Below are 20,039 nucleotides of genomic sequence, written 5' to 3'. Positions count from 1 at the left end.
TCATTGAATAAGGTGAAAGAGCAATGAAGAACGATTTCTGGCTTCTACCTCAGGCCTCCACACACTCTTGCACACATGGATGCACACCTAAAATGCATGTGCACAGGCAAACTACATGTTATAGTTAGGTTTACTATTGTTGTGATGAAACACCGTGACCAAAGCAAGTTGGGAAGGGAGGGGCTTATTTGGCTTACCCCTCCACATCACTGTCCCTCATCAAAGGAAGTCAGGACAGGAACTCAAGCAGGGCAGGAACCTGGAGGCAGGAGTGGATGCAGAGGCCATGGTGTTACTTACTGGCTTGCTCAGTCTTCTGTCTTATAGAACTCAGGCCCAGGGATGGAGCTACCCACAATGGACCAGGCTCTTCCCCCTGTATCACTAATTAAGAAACTGCCCTACAGCTTATGTATAGCACGGCTTTATGGAGATATTTTCTCAACTGAGGTTCCTTTCTCTCTGATAAGGCTGGCTTCTGTCTAGTTTACTTTCTCAGTCTCATTGCTGGGCAGTTCCATGTCAACTGGAGACTTACCGGGATGTAAGAAGAGTATTCACAGTCACCTCTCTTCTATGTTCTTCCTACCTTAAAACCTCTGCCCACCCAAGACTATCCTCCTCTTATTCCTGAGCATTTCTCCTGCTAAAAATTTCAACAAAAAAAAAATCAATAATTGTGACTAAATCTTACACATATTTCATCTTCTCTCCACTTCCTCTACTCTGACCCTGCCACATTCCAGCTTTGTTTACTAATGCTAGAATTCTGACCTGTTCACAAAACAGGAATTTGAAACCATAGCCTATGTTACCAAAATCAGTAAGATCAGTTTTAGTTTTTATATACCAGTATCCATCTTAAGGCTTAATTTTCCACATTTCAAATTTTCCCTTCAATCAGTAAAACTCGGTTGCTAGAACTGTTTGAGAAATGACGGTGACAGTGTATTTGGTGGCGCCTCCTATTTTTAAATTAGAATGTGTAAATAAGAGAGATTAGGTTTATGAACGAATGCTATATTAAAATGGAGGAAGACCAATTTAAAAATCATGTAAACAAATCATCCAGAGTAAGCTAAGGAGGTGGTTTAAATCCCAGCACAGAGAGGAGTAAATATAAAATTCCAGCCCTAACCGAGAATCTATTTGCAACTGATACCTTCTAGAAGTTGGAAAAATCAGTTTTCCTCAAAGTCCAGGGCAAGTGCCAACAAAAAACAGACTTCAGGTTTTCACTGTGTGCTTTCTGTTTTGAGATGGTATTTTCTGTCTTACTGTGTTCGTTTGTCTTTAATTTGTTTCTTGTTTGTGTGGCAGGAGTTGAGAAAAAGAGAGAGAACACGAAAGTGGGGAGGGAGGTGTGGGGGAGGATCTGGGAGGTGTTGGAAGACAGGAAAAGAATATGATCAAGAAATATGATATTTTTCAAATCTTTGTTTTATCCGGGCTTGGTGGCACACACCTTTAATCCCAGCACTCGGGAGGCAGAGGCAGGTGGATCACTGTGAGTTCGAGGCCAGCCTGGTCGACAAAGTGAGTCCAGGACAGCCAAGACTACACAGAGAAACCCTGTCTCAAAAACCAAAAAAAAAAAATCTTTGTTTTAACTTTTAACAAAAAAGAGTTAAAGGTGTTAGAAGTGGACATCTGGGCAAAGCCCAGGTTGTATAGAAACATGCAGATGACAGATTCCAGCTTCTACTCCAGACGCAGCAGAAACGAAGGGAGTAAGTGGGCAGTCTTCCTGTCAGCCTCCCTAGATTTAGAATGTTCATAAAAGCACAATTCTGGGTGTGTGTCAGAATGTATTTCCAAAGAGGATCCACTAGGAGCAGAAGGTACACCTTCCCATGGCCTGGCCTTCCAGATGCATAAAAGAAGGAAACAGACAAAGTCCCAGCATGCGTTGCTCTCTGCACGCTGGCTGCAGGTAAGATGCAGAGTGAGCAGCTGCCCCTTGCTCCCGCCAATGGCCGCACCTCCCCTACAGGGGTCGACTGTAGTCTCCAGTGCAAATAAACCTCCCTTCATTAACGGTGCTTCTCCTGGGTATAGCATTGCAGCAATGAGAAAAGTCAGTAAGACAGGAAGATACGAGGTCGGATTCACATTTCTATTACTAGCTGGCACTCTGATGTGAAGAGTGGAAAAAGGAGGAGGAGGAAGGCCAAGGAGAGCATTAGGAGATTACTGTCCTGAAGCAAGACCTGCGGTGATAAGACAGAGGGCTCTGCGAAGTGATGCAAAGTGGACAGTTTCAGATGAGGGCTGGCAGAATTTGTTGACAGGAGAGAAATTACTATTTCTGCTTTGCTGGATTAGTAAATTGTGCCATTTTCCAAAAATATACCAGAAAGAAAACGACAGATTTGCAGGTAGGAAACTAAGAGTTCTATTTTGTCCGATTTAAGCTTGGGGTTCCTATTAGAAATACAAGGGTGTCACTTGGTTAGGCCATAGGATATGGGGGTTTAGAATCTAATCGAGAGATCAGGGCTGAAGGCACAGAAGTGTCCTCAAAGGCCATGTAATTAAGTAAAAACCTCGGAAGGGAATATTTCAAGGCTAGAGACGATGAGAGGAAGGCAAAAAGAGGGCTTTGCACTCAAACAGTATAAAGTTTCACCAAAAACAAAAAAACAAAAAGAAAAAAAAACAAGACCAGCAAGGAGACTGGTAAGGGAATCAGTTACACACACACACACACACACACACACACACACACACACACACACACACAAATAAGACTATATGCTGATGGGAGAAGGAAGAGGTTGACATTGCTTAGGGCTGCTTGAGATCAGGCATGAGGCACAAAAACACAACCTGGGCTGAGTTAAGGACTTGTTCATAAATACATCTTAATCAGTACGTCTTTTGTTGGCAATTCAGTTATTTCAGATACAGACATCCAACAACCCCCTAACACTGCTACTCTCTAAATAATTATTAGTGGCAGCAGTAATTTGGGAAAGGGGATCTCCATTCAGACCTCTTCACCACCACCATTGCTCCCATGTTAAAAACTATCTGAATCTCCTGTCAGTACACCATGGTGGTTTGATGTTCCTGAGAGCCAAAACTATCCAATCTTTTTATCAATAATTATTGTGAACAAGACTCAACATCTGGACATATTTTTGCACCAAACATTCAACATAAGCCTAATTAACCTGGGAAGCTATTTTAGCCAATTTGCCTAACAGTTTAATGATCATACTTTTATATTAGAAATTTCCCATGATGCATTTGATGTGTGGAACGTGCCAAATAAGGAATCGTTTCTGCCCTCACACGCACAGATTCATGTCCTTTCGTGTTCCCGTTAGATGCATAATCCCCTACCACAGTTCCACATGGAGAGCTGAGTCTCCGGAATTCACAATGCAGCTGTAGCTGTAATAAACAACAACACCTCAATCAATAAGCAAACATGAATTTACTGGTGACTCTCTTGAGTCTGTAAACTTTGCAATTTCTCTTTCATCTCTTTCACAAGTAATTGGGGAAGGCTACGCTCAGCAAGATCATGAAGAAACAATACTAACCTGAGACCAGCAAGGTCTGATAACCTTTCCCGTCTCCTCAGCCAAGGCAGTAGCCAAGGCCTCTAGCTCCCTAACTCCCTGACCCAGACTGTAAATGTTCCTGAACCTGGTTACCACCTAACTCAAATTGTGATCCCAAGTTGTCAGTTAAATTTTGGCCTCAGACACTACTGGCCTCACATTCTGGATGTTTTGCCTGGTCTCATTCATAATTTAGTTACTTATCCAGTGAACATTTACGGAGTTTCCCACTATGCTCAGGTGCAGGGTTGATGCTAAACCAGAAAGTAAAGTAGACAAAAGTAGGAACCCTTATAAAGCTCACATTCTTGCCATGCATGCTGGTACTTGCTGTACACTTGCACAGCCCTCAAGAGGCTACAAAGGAAGAGTTTTGAATTCATGGGCAAGTCAGAGCTGACAGTCACATAGTGAGACTCTCAAAAACAATGATGTGTTAGTTAGAGGTGCCATTGCTGTGAAGAAACACCAGACCATGGCAACTCTTAGAAAGGAAAATCATTTAATCAGGGATGGTGTACAGTTTCAGAGGTTTAGTCCATTATCATCATGCCGTGAAGCATGGCAGCATGCAGGCAGACATGGTGCCAGAGGTGCTGAATGTCTGACATATTGATCCATAGCAGAAGACTGTCCCACACTGGGTGGAGCTTGAGCACAGGAGACTGCAGAGCCCACCCTAACTGACACACTTCCTCCAACAAGGCCACACCTCTTAATAGTGCCACTCCCCATGGGCCAAGCATTCAAACCCATGACTCTCTGGGGGGCCACATTCATTCAAACCATCACTAATACAAAACAAAACAAAAGATAAACCAAGCCCCACTGTGGCAAGGGAGGTGATTTCCATTTTCTTGAGTTTGGGTTTAGTTTTTGTGTGTTGTTGTTGTTGTTGTTGTTGTTGTTGTTGTTGTTGTTCTTGTTGTTTTGTTTGTTTCAGTCATAAAGTGAGGTCTTGATTCTAATGCCAGGAAACTCCTTTCCCTAGTGACCTGGTTTTGTCATTTTCTCCCTGAAGTAGCAATAAGGGCATCAGTCTACGTTTCCCTGATACCATCTGTCAATACACTACTCAAGTGTGTTTTTGTGCCATGAGGAATTTGCCATTACATCTTATAAGAAATAATAAAGCAAGCATTTTGACATAAGATAACTTCCATTTGCAATTAACCTAACTCTTTCAAATATTAACTACTTGATCCCAATCAAAGACACTGTTTTGTTGTTGTTGTTGTTGTTTGTTGTTGTTGTTGTTGTTGTTTTGTTAAATTAACTAATTACTCTGGGATAGCCTGGTGTACATAGTGAGTGCTAGGCTAGCTATAGCCAAGGCTACAAACTAAGACATAATTTAGCAAGAAAAAAAAAAAAAGGAGAAGGAGGCAGAGGAAAAAGAGATGGACAAAGGAAGGTGGTATTATAGAAGGAAGGAAGAAAAGAAGGAAGGAAGGAGGATAGAAGGAAGGAAGGAAAGAAGGAAGGAAGGAAGGAAGGAAGGAAGGAAGGAAGAAAAGACAAATAGACAAGGCTATAAGGGAGCTAGTTCCCAGCCTCCCACGCAACTTACTTAGTAGTACAAGACTTGAGGTCACTACAGTAATATCTTTCTATGTCTTTGTGGCCAATTTATGGACGTTTCTCATCATCACGATTAGGCTACATAAAGAATCCACTGAGCTTTCAATGCACTTCTAAGACTGCCCCTCTGTACCTCACATGAAGACAAATGACACCCTCTGATAGTCCAAATGCACACTCCCATCTACTTAGGATTTTACAAAGGCTGCATTTGCAATTAACAATTGTAAAATTACAATTGTGCTGATGGCCTCATAAAACAACTCTGAGCTCTTTATAAGTTGTTTAAAATTTCTTATGGCTATAAAGGCTAAATTTAGAAAACAGGATCCCAGAGACATGTTGAGATATTTAGCTTGTGAGATGTAGTTTGATTGGAAATTGGAAATGGGCTGTATCTATTGAACAACCCTGATTCATGAATAACCATGACCTTCCCATCTGGAGTGCCATGTCTGTCTCTGGGCTGTGCCAATAAGCTATTCGGTTCTGTCTTGACTTTATGGACTCGCCAGCACTCAAGTGTCCAGTGAGTGGTAATCCCTGAGTCTGAGAGCAGCGTCCCTCACTTTTCCAAGAGCATGTCAGGACGTTTATGAGCCTGAAAATTCAAAGCAGATGTCATCGTGGCAGGAAAATAGAGTGAGAGACAAGGGCGATCATATCCTCACTCTCTGGTTTCCCTAGGTCTGCAGGAAGGCTGTCAGGAATTGTGGAAATGCAATCTGTTTTGCTCCACTAAAGCTAGCTACTAGGTCAGGTCCTCACACTCTGCAGTAGAGCCCAGTCTACTACAGGGGAAGTTTATGGGAAGCTAATCAGAACAAACACCATGCTAACGATAGGATTCTCATGTCAGTAATTATCATGGGATTCTATAACACCTTGACCCTCAAAAAACAATGAAGATGGATCTGTGCAAGCACCCCCCTCCACAAGTTTACGTTTCTGTATGCTGGGGCATATACTTCTGTCCCTAAAATGCCCTCTTTTTTGCACAATAAAAATGGTTTATTTGCTGAGTGAAATAGAAAGGAGAATTATTTCCAGTAGATATAATTCTTTTTAAAAATGTTATGCTTTTTTTGCCTAGGGAACAAAACCTCCCATGATTGCCAAGTTTATGGTAGCTGTTTTTATTCTTCCCAATTGTAAGAGAATTTTAACTATACTGATTATATATATATTAATAGTAAGCAAGTAATAACACAACTTCTTGGTAGAGAGACTGATGCCAAGTGCCTTTGTTTCAGTTCCGAACTTGATGCTTATTGAGAGGAAAGCAGAAGATGAGATAATTCGTTCCATTTAACACTGGTCTCTAAATCGCAGCGCCAGGACCCTCTTCTCGGCTTTGTGCGGCACTTATATGTGTTCACTTTTAAGCTTCCAGGGAATCTGCCACTTAGGAGTTCATTTCAGACTTGTCACTAGAGCCATTTCAGCTTATTGATTGCCTGAAAAGATACCAATTGTGCTGTGCTTTATAAAATAAGTTGTGGTGGAGATTTCTTAAGGGGAGAAGCGACCTGATTGTTGTTGTTTATTTTATGATCTGGACGCTAAACATCAAAGCAGAAGATGAAAACAAATGGGCCTTGGTACTGTGTGACAATAAGCCACGGTAGGCAGATTGCACTCAATTTGTCTATCAGGAGAGGGAGTAAAACTGGAATTGCAGATATAAGCTAAAGGGAAGAAGACGCTGAAACAAAGCCAGTTGCAAAGGGCTAAGACAAAAACTGTTTTTCTTTCCATATGGTGCGTGGGTGGCCTTTGTTTTGCAGATCCTCTGTGCTTTTTATTACAACTATGTAAAAATAAGAATGCAATAAACTAGACCATGAGAAGACGCCAATTCTCCTTCTTTTCTGAAATTCTGTGGCTTTTGATATAAACCAAATGGTTTTCATGTCATTATTGTTAGATTTCCTTTTTTGAGTATTTTCATAAATTGCGAAGCAAACAAAACCTTTTTTCCCAAAAAATAAGTAGACCAAAAAACTTAATATTTCAGTTGCTTAACTGGGATGCTGACTGGTCCTATTGATAGACAACCCCATCTAATGCTTTTAGAAAGCGACCAATAACGAATCTCGGTTTTCTGGGGTTTTCTTTCACCTGTGCTACATAAAGGGCTGTGTGGAGAAAATTCTCGACTCCAAGTGAATACAGGACTATTCAATTATTTGCCTGACATATGTGTTCAAAAAATACCAAAAGGATTTGCAAAATCTCTTCTTGAATTTATCACTATGTTTTTATTTGTTTGGTTTTGAGACAGTCTTATGCATTGCAAGCCAGCCTTTATTTTGCTATGTAGCCAACGATGGCTTTGAGCTTCTGATTCTCTTGGCTCTACCCAGTGAGTTCGTGGACTACAGGTTTCTACTATCAAACCCAGTTTATATGGTACTAGCAATTCTACACAAGCATCCTACCACTGACCTACGTCCCAAGACCTATCACTATATTATTTTTATGCTACATATAAATATCATATTTTTTACTTTAAGATTTAACTTTGTATTATGAAAAGAATTTAAATTCTTAAACACGTGTCATACAAATAGTATCTTTCATTTCTATACCCTAGGCACTCAACCATAAACCGTTTCCAGCCGAGAAATAATAATAAATTTTATGGATAACTCCACTTAATCCTGTTACTTTGAAGTGAATATCAGCAGTTATACTGTCTGTTTCATCAATCACAATGCACTAAGAAGGAAGTGGAGAAATGGCTCAGAGGTTAAAAACACTTGTGTAATCTTTAGAGATCAGATCCCAACACACATGTAACAAGCCAGGTATCCCTTACGTGCCTGTAACCATCCAGGTCCAAGCTGGGTAGAAACAAAAAGGTTGACAGAGCATACTGGCTCCTAGCCATGCCAAGAAAACCTGAGACATAGATCCAAGGAATCAGAAAACAGTGGTAGCTGAGGCAACTCAACACCCTCTCTGGCCTCCTATATGCTGCACATGTTCACACAAGTACACAATCAGTCAATATTTAAAAATTATATACAAAACAATCCCGAAATACAAACTGTTTTTTAGACTGTTAGGCTTTCTGCTTCCTGAGGACCCCTGAGTAGAAGAACACACTCACTTTCCAGAGTGTTCATGTACCATATTTTCGTTATCCATCCATCAGTTGAAGGACGTCTAGTTTGTTTCCATTTACCCTCTATTGTGAACAGAGGAGCAGTGCACATGGCTGAGCAGGCATCTGTGGAGCAGCATGTAGATTGCTTTGGGCATATGCCAAGGAATGGTATAACTGGGTCATATGGTAAATTTATCTTTAGCTGTTTGAGAGTTCGCCACACTGACTTCCAGAGTGGCTGTGCCCTTTCCAATGCCACCAGCTGCAGAGGAGGGCTCCTTGTGCCTCAGCGCCAGTCACGGGGAGAACTAGGTACAGACTGTTTTGTTTATCCTTTACATTCTTAGTGGGGTAAGGTGAAAATCAAAATTGTGTTAATTTACTAAGGTGAGGAACACATTTTTAGGTATTTCTTAGCCGTTATTTCTTTTTCTTTTTCTAAGAACTCTATGTTCAGGTTCCAGACACCGTTTTGAAGGGCTCATTAGTTTCTTTAGCAGGTATAAATCCTTGGCCAGATGTCTACGTAGCAAAGGTTCTCTCCCAGTCCCTAGGTTTCCTCTTCACCAGAATTGCTTCTTTACCTGAGGAGAGAAGTTTTAGTTTTACGAAGTCCAAAAACAACAAGCTCAAGATACAAGCCTGAAGCAGCTTTCTCAAGCCTGACCTGGCCTCTCTTTCCCCTCCCATCCCCCACGCCCCACCCCCGACGCCTCTCCCCCACCCCACCCCCACCCCCACTCCCGCATCCCGCGCACCTCCCATGAGTGCGTGCGGTTCACAGGTCAGCCCAGGGTGGCAGCAGAACCTGACTTCTACTTGGATGGAGTCTATTCATTCCCCTGCTTCTTTCATTTCCTGAATATCCCTTCTGTTCCAAGCTGCTTTTTCTACCACAGGTCCCTGGCGTGCCCCCAGCTGGCAAGGCTAGCCAAATCTTTCTCACCAGAGCCCGGTGGAACTCGAGGAATGAGATCCCTTAAAGGAAGCAGCCACATAAGAGACAGGATCTGTCTGTTAACAGCTTCAAGGAAGAATCCTGTGTGGATCTGAGCACTCTAGCCTGTTTGTGCAGAACTGTAATTCGCACTGGGGTAGAGGCTGTATGACCACACTGTGGGCACCTGTGTAACATCCTCATATTAACAATGTTCCTCAACTTCGCCACCAGCCTTCCTCTTCCTGCTTCCTCCCTCGCTCTCCTTTCCTTCAGCCCACTTTGTGTAAGCTCAATCTCGTATATTTCAATTTTTCCAAAACCCTGTAAAGAACTAACTCCGACTATTCATTCTCTCTATGTCTGTTTTCTACGTCACTAAACACCACACCAGTCATTAGCCTTCCTTCTTCCTAGCTCACTTCGTATAATGTGCTCTTGCATATTCCGTCATATTCCTGCATGTCCTTCATGCTCATAATAAATATGTATCAAAGGTTGCATTCAACGCATCATACGGTAGGTATATCATATGGTATTAGGTGCATAATTCTTTCAAGATGAGTATTTTTCTACCTAAACCATTAACATTCAAGTCAAAACTTTTCTTCTTTAATTTCATCAAGATATATTAAAAGACTTTCGGATGTGTAGATCATCTCATAAATCTTACTCAAGCACAGCAGTAAAGGTAACAAATTACTTCCAAGAGTTCCTTACTCACTGTGCTCTTTTTAAAAGTTAGTTAAAAAAAAAAAAAAGGCAGGGTGTGATAACACATCTTTCAGCCCAGCACTCTGGCAGGCAAAGGCAGTCAGATCTCTGTGATTTCAAGGCCATCCTGCTTTATAAAGTGAGTCCAGGACAGCCAAGGACACAGGGGAACCCTCTCTCGAAAAGCAAAACAAAACAAAATTTAAAAAATTAGTAAAGAGAGCTAGAGAGATAGTGCGATAGGTGAATGTGTGCTACCAAGGCTGAGTTTGGTGGAAGGAAAGAACTGACTCACTCAAGTTGTCCTCTGCTTGGCACGTGCAGGCCACAGCACATGACTACACACGCACACACGCTCACCAGCATGCAGATGCACACACACATGCACACAGATAAATGTAATAAAAAAATAAGATAAAAAGAGTGTCCTAAATAAAATTCAGTAAAGATGGTAGAGAATAGAAGAAAACTATTCCTATGCTGAAATACACAGAACAAGGACAAATTAAACTCTATAGGTAGCAAATCTCTTTGTTTTTCAGATAGCAAAAGCAGCATCTCAGAAACAGAAATACAAGTTGATTCAGAAAGTGTCATCCTTGGTATTCCTGCCACATTTCCAACTTCCTCACTTCATATCCACTAATCACTATTCCATTGCTTCATAAATATTCAGGCTTTAACTAATCATTGTTTATTTATCTTATTTGATTCATTAAATTGCGTCCTTTATGATGAAATTACCTGTGGGCACAAAGCAGCTAATATTCATGTAATCTAATCACACTGCCTGCCAGCCCATCTCAGGAGATGAGGAAGCTGCAGGCCGACTAAACTGAGGAAGGCTGGCCTTTGCCAAGTAAGATAAATGCATCTTCTGTGCAGATCAGGCTCCTCTGGCTGTACCCTACCGCTCTAGGCAGAAGGCATGCTGATGATGAATGTTACATAAGCCCAAGGCATGTAGCCGGCAACTGCAGTTTTGGTCAATGAAAGGTTAGAGTGTCTTTAAATGCTGGTGCCGGTGAAGATTCAATAGGGCAGCAGTGGAATGGCTGCCTTTCAACCTCAGTTTCCACTAATTATGACTGCTGCTTGTAGCAGCACCAGTGGATCTTCTGGACTTACATAAGCCCAGCTTGTCCTAAATCCCCTTAAGCTAAGCATGGAGTCCTGAGGAGAAAGACAGCCTCATTGTCATCTCAGCGAGTGGCACGAAGTAAAACTGTTACAGAGCTTCATATGTTTTTCCTTTCCTTTCATCTCTGTGCAATGACCCAGCCTCAAAATCCTATTTTCTAGGTTCAAGCAAGCAATGGAATAGCCCCTGGCTTCCCTTTCCTTTATCTTTGCTTCACTGAAACAAACTGCACCGAGGCAGATGAAGCTTTGTGTTTTAGCTCATGCCCGAGGAGATTTCTCTTTGTTGCAGGGAAAGTAGGAGTGGGGGCTTGGGCTGGCGGCCAGGCATCTGGCATCGACCTGCATGGCGCGCTCCAAGCATCTAAAAGGTACCATTATGAGATGCAGTCATCTCCCCACGCAAAGCAGCCTTCAAATCTCTTTAGAACACTTTATCACTCTTAAATCAATTGGATAAGGTACATGGGTAATTATATAGGATGACAAAAATCTAAAGAAGTAAAATGATTAACTGGTGAGGTTCTTTCTTTAATTTTAAAATATTTATTTTCTATAAATGGGTTTATTTTGTTTTGAGATTATGGTATAATTACAACTTTTTTGCCTTCCCTTTCCTCCTTGAGAACTCTCCCACATACCCTTCCATACTCTTTTTCAAATTTATGGTCATTGTTTTACTACTGGTTATTGTATACATATATATACACATATATCCCTAAATATAACCTGTCCAGACTGTTAATGTTACTTTTATGTATGTTTTCAGAGCACACTGTTTGGCAGAAGAAGTTCCTTGGCTGACAGAGATAGATGATGGATAAATATATTAGATAAATAGATGACATACAATATACCAATGATACATTGATGAATATATATATACATATATATATATATATATGATAAATGTATGACAGACCTAAGATGAGGTGTTAAATTGATAGGTGATAGGTTGATAGATAGTAGCTATAAAGATAGTAGAAGTTATATTAAAAGGTGGTACATAAAAGATAGATAGTAGATCACAGATTAGTTAGATAGATAAGAGGGTTTATAGTTAGATGATAGAAGATAGAAGGATTATAAATAGTTGATAATGTCTTGCCAAGGAGAAAGGCTTTGAGCTCATGGTTTTAGGTGTTCAGGAAATGAATGAGAACAGATATATATATATATATATATATATATATATATATATATATATATATATATAATCTCAGAATATGACGAAAACACAAAATCAGGACCCAAATTGCCAAAATAAAATACTTATTAGGAACAATACGATATGAAGTTAATGCTGATAAGTATTTTTTAATTTATTTTATTTTATTATTTCTTGTACATGGGTCTTTTCCCTGCATGTGTGTCCGGTGTGGGAGGGGTAAAAGAGAGCTGTTAACCACTGGGCCAACTCTCCAGCCCCAATACTGTTAAATATTTAAACTGAAGCTTCAAAGTAAAAACCTAAGAAATACTCTCAGAATGCAGAAAATTGTGTTTTAAAAACACAGAGACAGTAGATGTGAAGGGCAGAAAAATTTAAGTTCATGAATGCAGGGAGCTGCAGAAGAAGTGGAATATTTTCAGCAAAAGAAATACCCCAAAACATGGAGAAGAGCGTCAAACACTGAACAACAGCAAAAAAAAAAAAATCATTATTTCCTGCCTGACACTAATAAATTAGTATGTCACTTATATCTTAAATAAAAAATAGTATTTTAACATGATAAAAGACAAAAGGGTCAAAAAGATAGTATTATTATACATAGCAAACACTCTAAATTATTAAACACCAGCACCTCACAGAGAGAGTGGGGAGCCAAGGGAGTGCTGTGAGTGAGTGGGATTCCATAAGAGCCTGGAAGCACACTTACCCACATTTATGAAGAGTTAAGGAAACTGCCCCACATGCAGCTGATATGCACTGAACATAAAATTTAAATATAAACCTGGCTTCAAAGCTGTGATCTGCCTAAAGCTTGTAGCAATATGGAAACTTTCTTATATTTATGCATGTCTGTTGGGAACAAAAAAAAAAAATAGTACTAACTCTTTGAAAACTAATGTGCCATTTTTGTATTAGGAGCTGAATTTCATTCCTAACTTTCAAGCCCGTAATCTCCTTTCTGGGGTGTGTTCTAGGGAATCAAGATAATACGCTAAAAAGCAACCTGCTGGGACTTAGCCACAACAGCAGAAGTGGGGGCGGGGGCACTGAGGAGATTCCTCAGTGGTTAGAGAGCCTACTACAACACACATGAGGGTTTGAGTTCAGATCCCCAGCACACAGCACATGCCGGGTGGTTATGATGCCTGGCTGCAATTCCAGTTCTGAAAGGCAGAGACAGGATCCAGACCAAGCTGGCAAAAGAGATTAGCTTGATCATAGAGGTCAGGCTTTGAATGACTCAGTGAATAGGGTGGAAAAGCAGGAGAAGCGGAACACAAATTTAGGGCCTCCACCTGCACACACACACACACACACACACACACACACACACATACACACACACACACACACACACACACATACACACACAGTTGTAAATTAACTAATTAATTAGAGTAAAAGTGATAGTTGTAAACTACTTAAATGCTCCACTCTAAGATAATGATTATCTCACAGTTGAGTGGAGAGTGGGGTCTGACTTTCACACGAACTCTGGTGCTCCATATTTGACCATGTCCCCTGGATGGGGAGACCTGGTGGCACTCAGAGGAAGGATAGCAGGCAACCAAGAAGAGACTTGACACCCTATGAGCATGTACAGGGGGAGGAGGCCCCCCTCAGGAACAGTCATAGGGGAGGGGAGTAGGGGGATAGTGGGAGGGAGGAATGGGAGGATACAGGGATGGGATAACAATTGAGATGTAATATGAATAAATTAATAAACTATATTAAAATATTATAATAAATTTTAAAAGTTTTTAAATAAAAAAAAAAAAGGTAATGGTTATGAGTCTCCTCCTGGCTGCCTTCAGATCAAGATGCAGGAGTCTCGGCTCCTCCAGCGCCATGTCTACCTGGATGCTACCATGCTTCCCACCATGATGATGGTAATGGACGGAACTTCTGAAACTGTAAGCCAGCACCCATGAAATGTTTCCCTTTCCCAGCAGTGGAAACCCTAAACTAAGACACGGGAAGCTAAATTGAAGCTTAGTGGATTAACAGCTTTGGCAAAGGACATTTCCAAACAACGTAGCGCTGACTGTGCTGTGTTGCTACTCATGGCCAGTCTTACACAGAGCTACAATGGAAAGGAGCAGACTGAGCAAAGCGCAGAGTTGGAGCAGGAAAGGAGCACCGGGTGGTGTAAACAGATGAAAGAAAAGCCTGATGCCAAGTGCAATAAAGGGAGTGGTGACCTCAGAGCAGGACCTCACCCAGCCAAGCCTCCAACTTGTGAAAAGGAATTAAAGTGAAGTGAAAAGCAAGGAAAGGAAAGCAAGTCAGGGTCATGATGGTGTACCATGGTGGTGCATCCCAGCGCTCAGAAGACAGAGGCTGTCAGAGATCATGGCCAGCTTGGTCAACAGAGCGAGTTCCAGAACAGCCAAGTTTAGGCATTGAAGGAAACCATCAAACCATCATAAACAGAAAGCTGGTTTAAAAAAAAGTATTTGAACAAGGAGCCATGTTCCAGCGCCAGCAAGCAGCAGAACTTGGCAGTTTGGGCCATGTGGTCTTGGCTTTAGAATCAAGGATAGAAGAACAGGGTGACGGAATCTCCCTCCGCAGCTAAGGAAGGCTGCTGAGGGCAGGTGTGTGAAAGGGGTGTCCCCGCACGGAGGCCCAGAGGGACCATGGCATGAAGCTATGAAGGTGAAGCCTGGATTGCTTTGAAGACCCCAGGATGTTGGAGGTACCAGAGCCATGGGATACCTGCCAAAGGAAGCTGCTAACAGGAAGTAGAACAAGCCCAGGAGAGGGAAGTGTGTTGCAGTCAATGGAGCTGGAGGTCTGAAGAGCGCTTTGATACCACACAGGGAGATGCACAGTTTGGGGTTTGCCCAGTTGGCTTTCAGTCTTGCTTTGGTCCAGTATTTCCTCACTGTGCTGTCTTCCCTAGGTTTTGGAATGGGGATGTATATCCTGTGCCATTGTGTGTTGGAAGTACGCAATGTGCTTTTCATTTTGATTTTACAGGGGATTACAGTTAAGAGATTGTGTGAATCTCAGAAGACTTTGAACGTTGGACTTTTAAACACTGTAGAGACTATGATAGACTATGGAGACTTTTGAAGTTGCATTGTGTGCAGTTTTGCATTGTGATATGTCTGCCAGCTTATGGGGACCAAGCAGCAGAATATGGTGGTTTGCATAAAAATGACCCCATTGGGCCCATAAGGAATGGTACTATTATGAGGTTTGGCCTTTTTGGACGAAGTGTGTCACTGCTGGGGGGGGAGAGGGGGGGAGAGGAGGCAGGGGGTGTTGAGGTTTCAGAGGCTCAAGCCTCTGTGGCTCACTGTCTCTTCTTGCTGCCTGTGGATCTAGATGTAGAACTCTCAGCTACCTCTCCAGCACCATGCCTGCTGACAAGCCGCCATGCTTGCTGCCATGACTATGGCACTGACTAAAGCTCTGAACTGTAAGCCACCCCCAATTAAATGTTTTATTTCATAAAAGTTGCCATGGCCACAGTGTCTCTTCATAGTAATAAAATCATGACAGCAAAAAAAAAAAAAAAGATAGTGGTATTTTACATTTCACATGTACAAATGTGTTAATATCTTTAAAATGGAAAAGGATGTATGTATAACAATGTCAATGAATGAAAGCAGGATATAAAATTGTAGGTATAGAAAGGAAACACAAAATCCTGTGAGGGCAATAAAACCATAGGTTATAGACAATGCTGATATTAAGTATCTTTTTAAATTACTTTTTCTTAATGTACATCCAGGCATATATTGTATTTTGCTTTTTGTTTAGCATTCTTTTGTTTATCTCTTTTAGTATTTTTTAACTTTATTGCAACAATTTCACATATGGAACTTAAAAGTTTGAGTTTATAGAAGCAATATCTGATGGAGAAAATTAAATGAGAAAAGTTCCAGCTTCAGAGAGTATGTGTGATTTGCTGGTACTTTATAGCCTCAATCCAAGTTTAAAAATCGCTGAAGAAATAATGTACTTCATTCCAGCTTTTTTATTCTCTGCCACATTACAAAGGTAAAGATTTTCAAGTTTATTATTAATTACATCTCCTTTGATATTTTAACAGTTAATTTTATATGTATTAAATACAGAACTTTTATTTTTCTCTCTGAGGAATCTAAAGCTTGAGATGTGAATTCATGTGGACAGAATTTTTGCTCATCATAATCAGTTTCTCAACACACTGTTATTTTACTATAGATGTTTAATTTTATAGTGGTTTTTCAGAATTTTAAAAATTCATTCAATCTTTAGAAATCCAAATTTTGTAATTTTACAAAAACCTGCAATTTGCTTAATTTAATCACTTAGCTATATCAAAATATACTTAATTATATCTAAAATAATATACTGGTTAAGAGACGTTGAGGCAGAAGCTAGGAAATCAGATGCATCACCAGAAAAGAAGAATGCACGTTTGTTCAGGCAGCAACTTTTCAGCCAACTTCTCAGCTTGAAAATAACTTGGACTTTTTCTTCTGTTCAAAATATTTTCTCAGTCCAAGAAAGACAAGTGAGTCTTTGGAATTGAGAGTAATGGAGGCAGGAACATATGAAAGGCAGAATGGTGCCTTCCCCTTTTAGAAAATTACTTTTCTGAAGCTCACTGTATGCTCTTCCAGTTCTGTGGGGAGACTGGCCAAGAAGATTTGATGATTTTTCTAATTCTCTTTTGTATATAAATTAGAGGTCTCTACAAATACGTCAGCCAGGGCTCACACGTGAAGAACTTATAACTCTCCTTTAAGCAGGATGAACTGTATGAGAGCACTTAGCAAAACTGAGGCAGCACGTGCAGTGTGATTGTTCAAGAATGGCTCTCAAGATCAAACGCTAGAAACGCAAAAGACAAGGCTGATGAACTTAAAAGCAGGAAGCCATTAAGGACAGAAGCTAAGGCCCTTGCCATAGCTAGGAGGCCACTGACGTTCCTACATTGTAACAGGGATAAAGGCATTCTTACCTCAAAGACCCTATGATTAGAGTCTGTCTAAAATCCCACCATGTCTGCTCTGACTTAAACTAGCAAAATATAAGCAAAGGTTGGTTCTCCACCAGCAAAGAATAGTACATCAATAGGGAGCTAACAGGCTCTAGTGCTAGCTATTCAATATCTGTGCATGCTTAGTCAACAGTCGCCAACTGCCTCAATCGAACAAGGAAGGTGCAGGATAACCTATGCAATATCGTGTCTACAGGCAAAACTGCAGTCATTCTCTGCTGAAACTTGAATATGATTTTGTTTACACTCTTGGTGTATGACCACTGTGCTCCCAGCATTGTTTAGGAAGACTGTGGGACCCTGAGGAGGGGAAGTCTCACAGAAGGAAGCAGGCCACTGAGGGGCGGGGCCTTGAGGTTTCCTAGCTCTCCCTTGTGTGTCCTCTCTCTACTTTCTAACTACTTAAGGGACTGTGCTTTGATACTGCCCACTTCTGCTGCATGCCTTCTCTGCCATGCTTTGGCCACAAAAGGAAGAAAAATAACTAATGTGTTCTATCTCCAAAGAGGAAACCCAAAGGAACGCTCATCGGCTGCAGCACAAACGTTTTTACACCTCTAATAAATTATATTAGAACACACACACACACACATATTATATATGAGACGGAGGCAACATCAGTGCATGTTGTTTATAAACATGTTCAAAACAATACAAGGAAAACAGACAGTCTAAGGTAATGGCTCCATAGTCAATGTGCTTGCCGCACCAGCAAGATGTGCAAATCTTGGCTCCCCATAAGCATGTAAATGCTGAGTGGCTGTGGTGGTTCATCAGTTAATTCCAGCTTCCAAGGCAGAGACAGGGGATTCCCAAGCAAGCTGGCTAGCAACATTAGCTACTTGGTGAGCTCAAGATTTGATTTGATTAAGACACATTGCCTCAAACAGTAATCAAGGATGATTCCTAAAAAGTAATCGTGGGTCTCCACATGCTTGCACACAGGAACAGATGCCACACACACACATGCATCTGAAAAGAAGAAAAGGAAAATAAAGAGCTGCAGTGGCGTTTTGTCATTTCTTCTTCTTCTTCTTCTTCTTCTTCTTCTTCTTCTTCTTCTTCTTCTTCTTCTTCTTCTTCTTCTCATCCCCTTAGGCAGCATCTAGACTGGCTCAGGTCTCCAAGAAGCCACATTAGTACACAAGTTCCCTATTGAGATCACAGCCTTTAGCGGCCTCCTGTATCCCAGCCATCTGAAACATGCAGGAGAAAATATGTAGATGCTGAACTCACTTCTCATTGCCCACCTTGTAGAAGATCAAGCTTAATTAAAAGAGAATCTGGAAAATGCCATTTGGCCCTTTCAACTCCACAGTAGCCATCACATCAGAGGAAGAAGAAATGGTGCAGGCGTGGCTTCTGCCATAACAGAATTAAAGGGAGGAAAGGCTCTTCCATTTCTTGCCTTGATTCTTCTTTGATGCCAGGATGTACAGCACTCCCAGGGTGCAGCGCACTCAGAGAGAAGTCACAGCAGTCTGGGGAGCCACAGTTTAGGACTATAAATTGGGGGATTTTGAGGCAATTTCTTCCTGGACTTGATCTCAAGCAACATATGGGGGTGGGTGAGCACGGGTGAGAGGGGAGGGGAGCAGAGGGGAAGAGGAGAAGTGTGCCAGGCAGTCACAATCCCAGAGAAATCTTAAAATTAATTTGTCTTGTGATAATGTGTTGACAGATTGGTTACTGGAAAGATATGAAGCCAGAAGACTCTGCAGAAACAGTCAGAACCAGAGGGAATGAGTCATTCGTCATGTTGACGGGATTGGAAGGCCACACACTCTATCACCTCACAGTCAGGGCTTACAATGGAGCAGGATATGGGCCACCCAGCGGGGAAGTGAGTGCCACCACCAAGAGACACCGTAAGTGACCTGGGCTTTTGTTTGTTTGAAAGCCACATGATCAGAAGCCACAGAGGTGAATAATAAGCAGAGTCAAAAGGGAGTCTTGCTTCAGTGCACAGATCTGAATTCCAAAACCAGCTCAAAAAATTTTTGCATTCACAGTTTGTAAAGGTTATCATCCTGTGAAACAAGGCTAAGCGATTTTGACACAGAAGGGAGATAAAAGGATTCAAGTTCAAAAGCTCAGTGCCGTAGCTATTAAAATGACACTCTTGGAGCAAAACCCTCCCTATCTGATTCCTGCTGGAGGGAAGCCTATGGCACCAGCCAGACACGCAGAAGACAGAAATACTCAGGGCTGCAATGAAGAAATGTGTTTCAGGATGGTCAGCTCACTCTCTCTCTCTCTCTCTCTCTCTCTCTCTCTCTCTCTCTCTCTCTCTCTCTCTCTCTCTCCCTCCCTCCCTCCCTCTTGCAGCCCCTAGTGAGCCACCAGACAACCTCAGGTGGGAGCAGCAGGATTCTCAGGTCTCCCTGCACTGGGATCCCGTGAGACCCTTAGCCAACGAGTCTGAAGTCATGGGTTATAAGGTTAGTGTCTCATACTTAGACAAACCCTGTGGTGATGGCCGTCAAGAATGTTTCTGTTTTCTTGACAGCATTTTCTTCTTCATAGACGTGGTTTTTGCAAAGCTTGAGTAGATGTATGTATTACAGATGTATGTATTTCTTCTTGTCACCCCAGCCTTCATTTTCTCACCCATCCCTTTCTCATTGATTCTATCTCCCTAGACCAGTAGTTCTCAACCTTCCTAATGCTGTCACCCCTTAATACAGGTTCTGATGTTGCTCCCAACCATACAATTATCTTCACTGCTACTTTATAGCTGTACTTTTGCTACTGCTATGAAATAATGTAAATTTTTGATATGTCTCCTATAAAAGGGTCATGATCCTTGA

At 41.4% G+C, this 20,039-nt stretch overlaps 1 protein-coding gene across 4 annotated transcripts in view; it reads left to right on the top strand.

The window, feature by feature from the left end:
- The window catches only part of CNTN5 (contactin 5), a 1,112,028-nt gene that overhangs the window by 1,064,226 nt on the left and 27,763 nt on the right, over positions 1–20,039 (top strand). For all 4 annotated transcript variants that reach the window (XM_084782482.1, XM_084782479.1, XM_084782480.1 and 1 more), the window contains 2 exons: positions 18,911–19,097; positions 19,558–19,670. In XM_084782482.1, the coding sequence (XP_084638608.1) occupies positions 18,911–19,097; positions 19,558–19,670 (300 nt within the window). The remainder of the gene's footprint in view (positions 1–18,910; positions 19,098–19,557; positions 19,671–20,039) is intronic.

Source organism: Acomys minous (assembly GCF_964271855.1).
Source record: "Acomys minous genome assembly, chromosome: 5".
Classification (NCBI taxonomy): domain Eukaryota; kingdom Metazoa; phylum Chordata; class Mammalia; order Rodentia; family Muridae; genus Acomys; species Acomys minous.
This window is presented reverse-complemented; position numbering and strand designations above follow the sequence as displayed.